The 11,900-nt window shown below is 41.8% G+C and overlaps 2 protein-coding genes across 2 annotated transcripts; both read right to left on the minus strand.

Moving 5' to 3' along the window:
• Window positions 1–4,604: 4,604 nt before the first annotated feature.
• Window positions 4,605–9,844, minus strand: LOC122024169 (surfeit locus protein 2-like). The gene is made up of 5 exons (XM_042582728.1): window positions 9,431–9,844; window positions 9,258–9,355; window positions 5,469–5,870; window positions 5,048–5,096; window positions 4,605–4,960 (listed from the first exon to the last, which is right to left on the minus strand). The coding sequence occupies exons 1-5, from the start codon at window positions 9,766–9,768 to the stop codon at window positions 4,876–4,878; spliced, it is 972 nt and encodes a 323-aa protein (XP_042438662.1). The 5' UTR covers window positions 9,769–9,844; the 3' UTR covers window positions 4,605–4,875.
• Window positions 9,845–10,929: 1,085 nt separating this feature from the next.
• On the minus strand, window positions 10,930–11,858 carry LOC122024170. Its single transcript, XM_042582729.1, has 2 exons — window positions 11,271–11,858; window positions 10,930–11,195 (listed from the first exon to the last, which is right to left on the minus strand). The coding sequence occupies exons 1-2, from the start codon at window positions 11,810–11,812 to the stop codon at window positions 11,072–11,074; spliced, it is 666 nt and encodes a 221-aa protein (XP_042438663.1). The 5' UTR covers window positions 11,813–11,858; the 3' UTR covers window positions 10,930–11,071.
• Window positions 11,859–11,900: the final 42 nt, after the last annotated feature.

Below are 11,900 nucleotides of genomic sequence, written 5' to 3' on the forward strand. Positions count from 1 at the left end.
GGCAAGCTTTGTTGAGATCCCGAAAATCTATGCACACTCTCCACTTGTTGCCTGGCTTCGAAACTAATACTACGTTAGCCAACTAGCTTGGGAACTGCACCTCGCGTATATGGCCGGCCTCCAGAAGTTTTTCCACCTCCGCTCGGATGATGGAATTCTGCTCAGGCACTGAAGTCCCTTTTTCTTTGCTTCACTGGCCGTGCGTCCGGTCGGACATGTAGCTCATGTTGCGCTATGCTAGGCGAAATTCCAGGCAGCTCATGCGTCGACCAGACGAAGACATCATTATTTCTTCGGAGGCATTGGATCAGCTCCTCTTTCTGCTTCTCCTCCAGATCGGATGCAATAAAAGTCGTGGCCTCCGATCGGGTTGAGTGAATCTGCTCTTCCTCTTTTTCTTCATAAATTAGAGAGGGTGGCTTTTCGGTGATGGCGTTTACCTCGATCCGGGGCGCCTTCCGAGCGGAATTGGCTTCTGATCGGACCATCTCGATGTAGCATCGCCGGGCTGCTAGCTGATCTCCCCGTACTTCTCCCACTTTGTCCTCCACGGGGAACTTGATCTTCTGATGGAAGGTTGAGACGACAGCTCGGAATTCGCTAAGCGCCGGTCGTCCTAAAATGACGTTGTAGGACGAGGGAGAGTCGACCACCACGAAGTTTATTGTCCTTGTCCTCCTGAGCGGCTCTTCCCCCAGCGAGGTAGCCAGCCAGATCTGTCCGACCGGTTGAACTTCGTTACCCGTAAACCCGTATAGCGGAGTTGTCATGGGTAACAGTTCGGCTCTATCAATTTGCAACTGATCGAACGCCTTCTTGAATATGACGTTGACTGAGCTCCCTGTGTCCACAAATACGCGGTGAATAATTGACGATTACCGCTTTGATGAGCAGAGCATCGTCGTGGGGTACTTCAACTCCTTCCAAGTCCCCGGGCCCGAAACTAATTTCGGGTCTTTCCGCTCGTTCTCGGCTACAGCCGACCGCATGAATCTAGAGCTGCCGGACGCTCGCCTTTCTTGCTCGGTTGGAGTCTCCTCCGGTCGGCCCGCCAGCAATAACGTTGATCTCGCCTCGGGAAGTATTGCTTCTATTTTCCTCTTCCCGAGCGGACGATCGAGACCGTTCTCTGGACGCTCGGCGATTCTCCTGCCTTGGAGAACGATGCCGATCGGGAATCTGTTGCTGTGGCCTATCAGCTCGCGTCCGATCGGCTTCATGAGTTCTTTGTCGCCTGTCGACTGAGGGGGACCGTCGTCCGGCATTCCGGGGCACAGGATGAGCCACGAAGGGAAGACTTCGACAATCCCTTGTGTTGTGTGTATCCGTCCGGTGGAAGGAGCAGAACATCGGGGTCCATCTCTTCTTTGGCTTGGGCCGGGCGGCGGCTACCTCTTGCACATGGGACCTGGCGTGGGGGGATCGGATTGCTTCGACCCTTGGTCCTCTAGGCGGCTGATGAGCGGCGTGCTGTTTCCGCTCGGCAGGAGGAGCCCGCTCGATTGGAGTTTCTTTTTTCCTTGCCGCTTGTGCTTCTTCCACGTTGATGTATTCGCTCGCCCGGTGTAGCATGTGATCATAGTCTCAGGGCGGCTTTCGGATGAGAGATCGGAAGAAATCCCCATTCACTAGGCCTTGTGTGAAGGCATTCATCATGGTTTCCGAGGTGGCCGTTGGAATGTCCATCGCCACTTGGTTGAACCGCTGGATGTAAGCTCGAAGCGATTCACGGGCTTCTTGCTTGACGGCGAACAGGCTCACGCTCGTTTTCTGGTAGCGTCGGCTGCTTGCAAAATGGTGGAGGAAGGCCGTTCGGAAGTCCTTGAAGCTTGTGATGGATCCATCCGGCAACCTCCGAAACCACCGTTGAGCCGATCCCGAGAGAGTGGTGAGAAAAACTCGGCACTTTACTCCATCTGTGTATTGATGGAGAGTAGCTGTGTTATCGAACTTACCCAGATGATCATCTGGGTCAGTTGTCCCATTATACTCGCCGATCGGAGGCACATAATGCTTCGGCAGAGGATCTCGCAGAATAGTCTCTGAAAATTGGCGATTAATCCTCTCGGGTGATGCGTCCGCTCGAGGGGCTTTCCCCTTTCTGTCATCTCGTCTAGGCATTTCATCCGAAGAAGATCCCCTATCTCTATGAGCTGGTACGACTTCAGGGGTGCGGAAGTGCTGCCGCTCGACCACCAGACGCTGATGTTGCTTGCTGCTCCGGCCGCTCGGCTGTGGCTTTCTGTTTTTGCTCCACGAGCTTGGCGGCCCTTATCTCGATCAGAGCGTCGAGTTCCTCGTTCGAAAGCATCACCATGTGTTGTCGTCCAGCCTCGTCCATTGTTTCCGCTCGGATGCAGGAGCGTTCCCACAGACGGCGCCAAATTGATCCTGTCCGAATCTTCGAACCAAAGGACGCTGGGCACGTGGCGCGCTCCTAGTCGATGGCGTAGGCCTCCGTCTGGTCGCACGAATCTCCGGCGAACCTGCACAGAAGTCGGCCGGGAAGGGTTCCCGGCAGCGACCCTCCGACGCTCAAGTCAGGCAAGCAAACAATGGAAAAGAGTGGCTCCAGAGATGTTTCACGCGTACCTCCGACGAAGTAAGAGGCTCTTTATATAGAGCGGTGAAAGAACTAATGCACGTCCACCGAGGCGTATACGTGCTCGCAGCCCATTCCTCGGTATGCACCTGTCAGAGAGCTTACCTGACACCATACTGCTACAGTCCAAGCATGTCTTCGATGGGACAAGAGAACACCTGATCGTCAGACTAGGAGTATGGCCTAGCTCTAGGACTTGACGGCTGTCAGCAGATGTTCCTGTCCCTATTTACTCACCGCCGGCCAGGACGTCCGTCCGGCCGGCTAAACGAAGAGCGCCGTCCGGACGACCCTAATTCCCTGCGCCGACCGGGCGGCGCGCCCTTCCGCTCGGTCATTATGTACTGTTCCATTGAGCGTCGGAACCCCGATCCCTGTCAGGGTGCCTTTTACTATCAGATGTTTACTGGCAGACCGATCGGTCTGCCCCTTTCTCATGAGTCCGGTCGGCTCACCCTTCTTCGACGAACCACCTGGCCCTTTGATCTCCACGTGGCGTTGACCCCTCGTTATGGGGTCCCAGGTTTTTACCACCGGATCAATAATTATTATTATTTTGATAATTCAGATGTTTGAATTTTACTCAACTAATTTTAAAAATAAACAATCTTTCTACTAATTCACCTATAGGGTAGAATTTACACACTCAAAAGCACCCTTTTTCAACATGAGCAATCAATATGTTATATAATAGCAAATTTTCCTTTCATAAAGGAGTGTATCTTAAATTTTAATATTGTACCAATTTAGCTCAAATCTACAAACTGTGCAACTTAAACGTTCAATAATAATAATAATAATAATAATAATAATAATAATAATAATAATAATAATTATTATTATTATCATTAAACTTAACATTATCTCATCTTAATTCGCACTAATGAAGATGATTGCCGGTGAGAAAGCCAATCTCAAGTCCATATTGCATTTTTCATTTACCTACCTAACATAAATTTTAATGTATGTTTTGCATTAGTAAATACTAACTCATATATATATATATATATATATATATAAAAGAATAAAACCAATATCAAATTGTTTGCAAATAAATATATCATGATTAAAAATAAGCAATACGTGTTAATATTTATGAATGCAATTGCATAATTCCCAAGCACTGAGTTCTATTCATCTTCTTCGAACCGCTCAAAAATCACTTGAACAAAATAGCTTGTTGGATTGCTACAGATTGCATCGTCCATAAAGTCCAAGTTCTACATCTTAATAGGAATGACATGCAAAATGCAATAACCTCCTCGTATGCAGGCCAATTTTTTTTTTTTTTAAAAAACCTCTTTTTATTAAAATAATAAAAAAGATATTTTTTTTATTTATTATTAAAATAGCATCTCTTCCTTTTTTTTCAAAAGTTTTTTATTTTAAAAATACCCTTATTTTTTTAAAAATTTTAATAGCTATAATCTCATAATACAATTATAGCAATTATTTTGTAACAACTAGATGACAAAAGACAAAAACGATTCACTCACCCCTATCATCCTATCAATCCTTCCCTAAGTCAACACAGAGAAGGATATGCTCAAACAAGCCAAACTTAAACCTCAAGAACTCATATGACAATAACTATGCTACTATAACCCCTATAATATAACATTAATTAAAAATAAATTATCTATATTGTAATAATTATAATTCATATCTACTATAATATAGTATTATTAATGTTAATCAAAATTAAAATATGTATATTATAACAATTATAAATTATAATTGCTATAACAATATCGATTACAAAAATATTTTAAAAAACAAAGATGAATTGAAAAACTATGAGACAGTATTTTGATAATAAATAAAAAAGACGCTCTTTAACTATTCTAATAAAAATAAAAGACGGTCTTTTGATTTATACCCTCGATACTTTGTGTAGATTTACTCTTCTATTACCTTTGTCATTCACCAGCATTGACAATCACTGAAAGGAATAGACGTCAGGAACTTGGCATGGCAATGATTCTGAATATCACAACAAACGTGAGAAAGAGCAGGTTAAATAATAATAAAAAAAATGTTTAAAAATGAATTCTTTTGACAAAGCCACTAACTAGACACATTCAAAATATCCTGCGAGGCACCAAAACAGTAAAGTGGGAGATGCTAATAACTTCGCAAGTTCTAAACGAAGACAGGGAACTTGATAGAACATCAGAAAGAGGAGAGTTTTGGATGTTCTCATAACTCAAACTTTGGCAATTTCATAATATGAATGTGATAGCCAATCGGTTCACCTACTCTTGGAATGCTTTTTAGTGGACTTCAAAATCTTCTTCTTCTTTCTTCTTCTTTGAGGCAAGGTCGACAGGCCTAACAGCTGACTTCTTCTGTTTTGACCTGTCAGTCCGAGTTCAAGAAAAACAATCACCATCGTAATCAAAGGAATAAATAAACAAATGAATAAGGCAAGCAAGCATAACATACTTCTTAATAGGTTCCCCTGTTTCGGAATCATCTTTTTCGGGCGTTCCATCTGTCGAAAGACAAGTTATATCAATAATATGAGATTTAACTCACACAACTTGGCCTTTATATTTGAATTGAAAACAAATAGAATGCATTTATATGTACACGAAGCTTTTCTACTAAAGTCTGCATAACATTAGCAACAGGAAAATTGTATCACAAGGAAGTAATATAATTTGTACCACATGCAAGTATCTACAAAGAAAAGCAAAGCAAATTTATTTAGCAGAATTTTCCACTTTGCTCCCTTGGGATTTTATCGATGGCCTCCAAATCTCCTCCAACTTCGAGAACATTATTGAAAGAAAAACAAAACAAGCAGGTAGAGCCACTATATTTACTATAACGGAAACGAAAGTCACATCACCTAGAAACCTACCATCATCTGCCTCATCAGCTGAGTTTGTATTCGAGTCCCAGCGAACTTTCCCATCATCGAAATCCCAACGACTTCCAGGAGGAGGTTCCCAGAAATGAGGCTCCTCATCATCTCCATTGTTGGGCTTTATTTTCTTACTAGGCCTTTGATTCCCATGGGTGTTCTTTACCTGATCTTTTCTCGAAGCACCAAGATCTGACTTCAATTGTTTTTTATCTTTCTCTACTATTTCTGTAATTGCATGCTTCTCCATTCCTTTCCGTTCTCTTTTAGATTGTTTTTTGTCTGTCTCTTCTACTACTGCACCAGCATGCTTCTCCATTTCCTTATGTTCTTTTCTCGATTGTTTCTTTTCTTTCTCTCCTACTGCTGCATTGGCATGCTTCTCAACTTCCTTCTGTTCTGCAAAAAAATCAACACAATTCTAAGAAAGTTGATCATAGATATAAACATGATTCTAAAAGTACAACTTCAAGAATATATTGGTTATTATTCCTATTCGCACATGATGTTTAAACTATAAATTCATAAACATATTTGTTACTATTCATATTTCCCTTTATACAGCGACAACCCTCAAGACAATGCAGACGAGATTGGCTTAATGATTACAGGAAGAGAAAATGAATCAAAAACCTATAAAGCATATGCAATTTGTCTATGGTTGAGACTCTATGAATGCACATATATAGGGGTGATGTGCTGGCGCCTAAGTGCCAAATTAATAACTAAGCAATCCATATAAAAGGAATATTTACATGGATACATCAAATTAATCTAAGAGAACCATACAAATTAAAGTTTGCATCAATTGCATTTCATCAATTAATCCACTTAGTTTATTTTAGTTGGCACTAGGTATCCAGCTTACGCTGACTAATCTTGGATGACCAGAAACCGCTTGTAGCAGGCGGCTCATCAACCTAGCGTTATTAAGTTAACCGTTCATTAAGAAAAATTCATCCGTTAATTCGTCGAAGCTATGACTAGATCCTTAAATACCTGAGAAACTAAGAACGCGCCCGCCGATACACTTTTGCCCCGGGGACACACTAATCCACTTAGTGATCCATATATAGTAAATTATAATTATCACATAATTTATAAAACATCGCATATGAATACTAAATTATCTAATGCTATTCTCTATAAGTTATTCCTTCATGTCTTCCAAATCATCATTTTATATATTGCATTTGACTCAATCAATTTGGTTTTAACTCATTTATTAACTCAACACCATATAAAATCCACATATTGGCCTACCTAGATAGCATATTGACTCTATGCCATATAGAAATTATTGTTATGGCAACACCATTTGGATTAAAGAATGCCAGATACATACCATAGGCTGGTAACCAATTAGGGCATAATATAGATACACATCAATGATGTGGTGAGAAATAGCAACACGTTGGAAGGCAATATAAGCGACTTAGAAAAGATATGAAAAGTTTTTGAATCAATACAAGTGATTATCTTTATCAAATGAAACTTGACCTTCAAAATTGTTTTCTAATGTCACATGAAAAGTTTCTTAAATACATAAACATCTTAGGGAATCAATGTGAACCCAAGTAAAATTCCAAGGGCATTAAATTTAAAAATATTATCTGCGATTGATTCCACAATTACAAAAGCTTTTTGAGAGCAAAATCTTATATGCATACTTAAAAGCAAGGAATAGAACTAACAAATACAAATGTCATATTGACAAAGGAAGGAGGAATGCTAATCCCATCTATTAAACCAAAATCATGCTAAGAAATGCAGACATAAATTTAAGGCCAATTTACTTAGCTAAAGGGGAAGTCATTCATAAAGGAGGAGAGGGACAATGGTGTAGGCTCTCCCTCCCTGTCAATTATTTGGATTGATTTGTCAAGCGGGAATAGATGTTTTCTATACCACAAAGAAATTTTGATCCTGATTTATTTCCACCAGACCTTGCGAGGAACTAGAGGACAGCAATGCAACCAATGTAAAAACTTCCCTCCCAATCTTTCTGCAAGCCCTCTTATGTCATTGAGACATATCATAGTTGTCAAAAGCGTAAGGCGCAAAAAACGCTCAAGAGTCTTGGGGCTTAAAGCGCAAAGCGAAGCGCACGGTTATAGAAAAAGCGTAATAAACAAAAGGACTATCATATCTATTAAAGGTCTTTGAAAATCCGAATGATTATAAACAAAATATTCTTTGCTGAAGTTGTAGATTGTTCAAAAAACTAAAATAAATCAAAAGTCTTTGAAATTGTGATAGAATTTTTAGAATTATTTTAGAATATAAATCTGATTTATATGAATTAATAAAAATAATTAATTTTAAATATATTTTATTGGGATAATTTAATTAGGATTTATGAAAGCCTATTCGAACTATCCCATTTAAGTTGGGAGTTGATTGAATTAATTAAATATGCTCCCAATTTTTTTCGAGCGTCATGGCGCTACAGCAAGCCCATGCTCCAGTAACCTGAGCATCGCAACGGCTCCGGGAGGCCAGAACCGTTGTGGGACATGTCAGCATCCTGCGACGCCTCCAACAGTGCCGGACACGTCCTGCAACGCCTCTGGCAGCATCAGACACGTCCTGCAATGCCTTTGGCAGTGCCGGAAGCATCACAAGATGCGTCCGGTGCCACCTGACACATCCTGCAACACCTCCGGGACGCTGGAAGCGTTGTCAAAAGTGTCGCGGGGAGCATAAAACAAAAGTTTTTGCACTTCGCACAAAAGCGAACGCTTGTGCTTTTGCATGAAGTGCAGTGAAGTGCACACTTCAGAGACCTTGTACGCTTCCGAGATCGCTAAAGCACAAGGCTTGCGCCTCGTTGCATTTCGTGCTTAAGCAACCAAAGCGCTTGCTTTCAACAACTATGAGACATATCAAGTTATTATTGAGTAGTTGTGGATTAATAAACAATATGATGGCACCCTTCATTTGAGTTGACGATAATTGTGGGTCCCCAATGTAAGAGAAGGTAATGGATCTTTCAAAGAGTAGGTCAAGATTGTGGACCTCTTCAAGGGTTGACAAGTTTGCATGTTGCCCACGGAGTGATTCTTGATATAATTACATGGAAGCAAGGACACTTTTGGGGCCTTTTTGTTGGGTAGATGAGGTTTTGGATATCCCAATGAGTTGGTCAGATATTAAGTTGAAAGTGAAAGAAAAATGTAACTTCAAAGGGTTTGTAAGGTCATGTACCATTGTTAGAATCGTTTGAATTGCATGTTGATCTTCTTTCTACGCATGTGTAGATCATGGGTTCAGCTCTCCAAAAGTTGATCAGTTTACATTGTTGAAATTTCCAAGGAGTTGAGATATATTAAGCGAAAATGAAAGAAACGAGTAACTTGAAAGGGCATGAAAGATTTTATCACAAATGTCATTATAGGAATAGTTGAATAGGATTGTAAACCTCTTCGCATGCAAGAATTGTTGATAACTCTGAGTGTTGTATTCTCTTACAATTTTAATGCATATTCGAAGCCAACTCAATTTAAGGCTGACTCCACTGTATTGGTGGAAGGGTCAACAAAAGGAAGACAGAGCAATTAAAGAAGCTCTAATATGATAATCTGGGTGGGTTTTCCCTTCCATATAAGTTTTCTCTCCTTCCTTACTAATAGGGATGAAGTTGCCTATCAATCCCCTAGAGAACCACAACCTGAATGAGCATCAGACCAGATAGGCGTCCGGCCAGGCTCAAAAACCTTGAAGGAGAGAATAGATTGATCCTCAAGGAGTAACTCAAAACACTTATTATTCTATAGAAAGAGTTACCTAATCTTTTCTGGAATTTTTTGCCGCTCATGTGCTTCCAGATATGCTCCTCAGCCTTGTTAACATGGTCTCCAGTCAACTTGCACACTAGCTGCGACCTGTCGTGAGATACCTTCTACAGTAAACAAAGCTCTTATCTAAATCGCTACCCTTCAACTATGGCTTCCACTTACTTGGAGGTTGGGTGCGGCGCAAACATATTGAGCGGCGGCTTCTTCCGAGCAACGGCGGCATCGATGAGGGCGAGGCGGCAGGCCTTAGAGCGGCCGTAGGCTTCCTGGTCCTTGGCGAGCAGCTCGTGCCCGGACTCCACGCAGCGCACTCTCCCGTTACCCAAGTCCACGAAGGTGGGATCGCCGAGGAGGAAGTAGCCCTCCTTCTGTTCCTCCTTTCCGCTTCCCCTTACGGCGCCTCCGTTCTTTGACTCGGCCTTCTTCCTCGGATCAACTCCTCCATTAGGGATTTCGAATTGAGCTCCTTCACCGGCCTCCTTTCGCTTTCTCTTCGCCATTGCTGTGGTTTTCGCCCGTCGCAGTCTGCGGTAGGGTTTTTAGCGTTTGGTCGCAGCAAGCGACGGATCGAGCTGACGCTTCGGGCCTTGTGGATCGACGGCTGAATCGCATTCTAATTTCGGTATCAATTCCATCTGACCGTAGCGATTACGCTCACCCCATATCGTCACAGTGCGTTCTCACTGATAACTTATTAGTTTCTTGACGGTGGGATCGTACGGACGATCGTAGGGGATCATTCATCAACATATTTCACCTGTTTTTTCTTTTTTTTGCTATTTTTTAAAAATAGTATTTAAAATTATTATTACTTTTTACTTTTTAAAATGAATCGTGTTAATTTTGAATGTTTTTGAATTAATTTCTCAATTCACTCAAACCATTCGAAATTGATTTAAAAAAAGGCATTGTAAAATTCAAAATAAACCTCTATAATTATGAATTAATTTTTAAAGATAAATTCTCTATAGATATTCCAAATTATTTGGAAGTTTTAATGATTAAGAACAATTTCACGACCCTAAATATTATAATAATAAAACAACAATCCTATGAATGCGTGTTACGAATCAATTATATAAAATGTGCCCCCTTAAACTTGGTGAGATGGTAAACGGATCGGTCCTAGATATTGATAGACGTGGTAAAAAAATGTAAATAATTTTATTAACAGAACATACATATTAAATTTATGTTTAGAAATTTTTAAGATTTAGAGGGATAGAAATGCAAAAAGACCGGTGAAAAACGAAAGAAAAGCTACAGTCGACTGTTCCATGCATATATTTTTAGACACTTTTATAAAAAAATTCATAATATTTAAAAATTTATAATTCTTTCATCTTTTTTCTCCTTACCCGATTGTATGCCATGATCCTACTACTTCTTTTCGAACACCTATCAGCAGCATTGTCAGAATTCATCAATCCAGGTCTGTACATCCATTGCAAACTAGGAAACTGGCTGTTGATTCTTAAATCATCTATAAGCTATTCCAGAGTCTCAACATGCTAAATGTGTTATAGTATCTGACCTATTCTCTTGATATAAGAAAGAAGATGTAACAAAACACCATCACAAATCACCAAGGATGCAAACAAGTTTTACCATTCGTATGCTGGAGCATGAATGAACATCTCATAAAGTATAAACATTCCAAGGATCAAAATAGCTGATTCTTCAATTTTCATAGACAAAAACTGGATTGTTCATACTAGCAATCACAAAACGAGTACGCATTCAATAACTAGGACTTCATTTGACTTGAGAATAACCAGATAAGCTATTGAACGCCAAGTGCTACTATACGAGGGCGAACCTGAACAATGATAACACTGTCTGGAATTTTTTGCCGGTCAGGTGCTTCCAGATATGCTCCTCGGTCTTGTTAACGTTGTCTCTAGTCAGCTTGCACACTAGCTGCGACCTGTCATGAGAAAGCTTCTACAGTAAACAAAGATCTCATCTGAAACCCTATCCTTCTACTGTGGCTTTCACTTACTTGGAGGTGGGATGCGGCTCGAGCATATCGAACGGCGGTATCTGCCGAGCAACAACGTCATCGATGAGGGCGAGGCGGCAGGCCTTAGAGAGGCCGTAGGCTTCCTGGTCCTTGGCGAGCAGCTCGTGCCCAGACTCCACGCAGCGCATTCTCCCGTTACCCAAGTCCACGAAGGTGGGATCGCCGAGGTGGAAGTAGCCCTCCTTCTGTTCCTCCATTCCGCTTTTCCTTACAGCGCCTCCGTTCTTTGACACGGGCTTCTTCCTCGGATCGACTGCATTAGGGGTTTTTCCGTGAGCTCCTTCACCGGCCTCCTTCTGTTCCTCCTTTCCGCTTTTCCTTACGGCGCCTCCGTTCTTTGACTCGGCCTTCTTCCTCGGATCGACTCCATTAGGGATTTTGCCGCGAGATCCTTCACCGGCCTCCTTTTGTTCCTCCTTTCCGCTTTCCCTAACGGCGCCTCCGCTCTTTGGCTCGGCCTTCTTTCTCGGATCGACTCCATTAGGGATTTCACCGGCCTCCTTACGCTTTCTCTTCGCCATTGCTGTGGTTTTCGCCCGTTGGACAGTCCGCGGCAGGGTTTTTAGATTTTGGTCGCAGCGTGCGTCGGATCGTGCCGAAGCTTCTGGA

Source organism: Zingiber officinale, chromosome 9B (assembly GCF_018446385.1).
Source record: "Zingiber officinale cultivar Zhangliang chromosome 9B, Zo_v1.1, whole genome shotgun sequence".
Lineage (NCBI taxonomy): Eukaryota > Viridiplantae > Streptophyta > Magnoliopsida > Zingiberales > Zingiberaceae > Zingiber > Zingiber officinale.

Bases quoted from the DNA above. Each gene is read 5' to 3' on its own strand.
- LOC122024169 (XM_042582728.1), bottom strand. From the start codon at position 9,768: ATGGCGAAGAGAAAGCGAAAGGAGGCCGGTGAAGGAGCTCAATTCGAA. The intron at 9,356-9,430 runs GTAAGTGGAAGC...ATCTCACGACAG, and splicing joins GCGCCGCACCCAACCTCCAA to GTCGCAGCTAGTGTGCAAGT. The intron at 5,871-9,257 runs GTAACTCTTTCT...ATTTTTTTGCAG, and splicing joins AAAATTCCAGAAAAGATTAG to AACAGAAGGAAGTTGAGAAG.
- LOC122024170 (XM_042582729.1), bottom strand. From the start codon at position 11,812: ATGGCGAAGAGAAAGCGTAAGGAGGCCGGTGAAATCCCTAATGGAGTC. The intron at 11,196-11,270 runs GTAAGTGAAAGC...TTCTCATGACAG, and splicing joins GAGCCGCATCCCACCTCCAA to GTCGCAGCTAGTGTGCAAGC.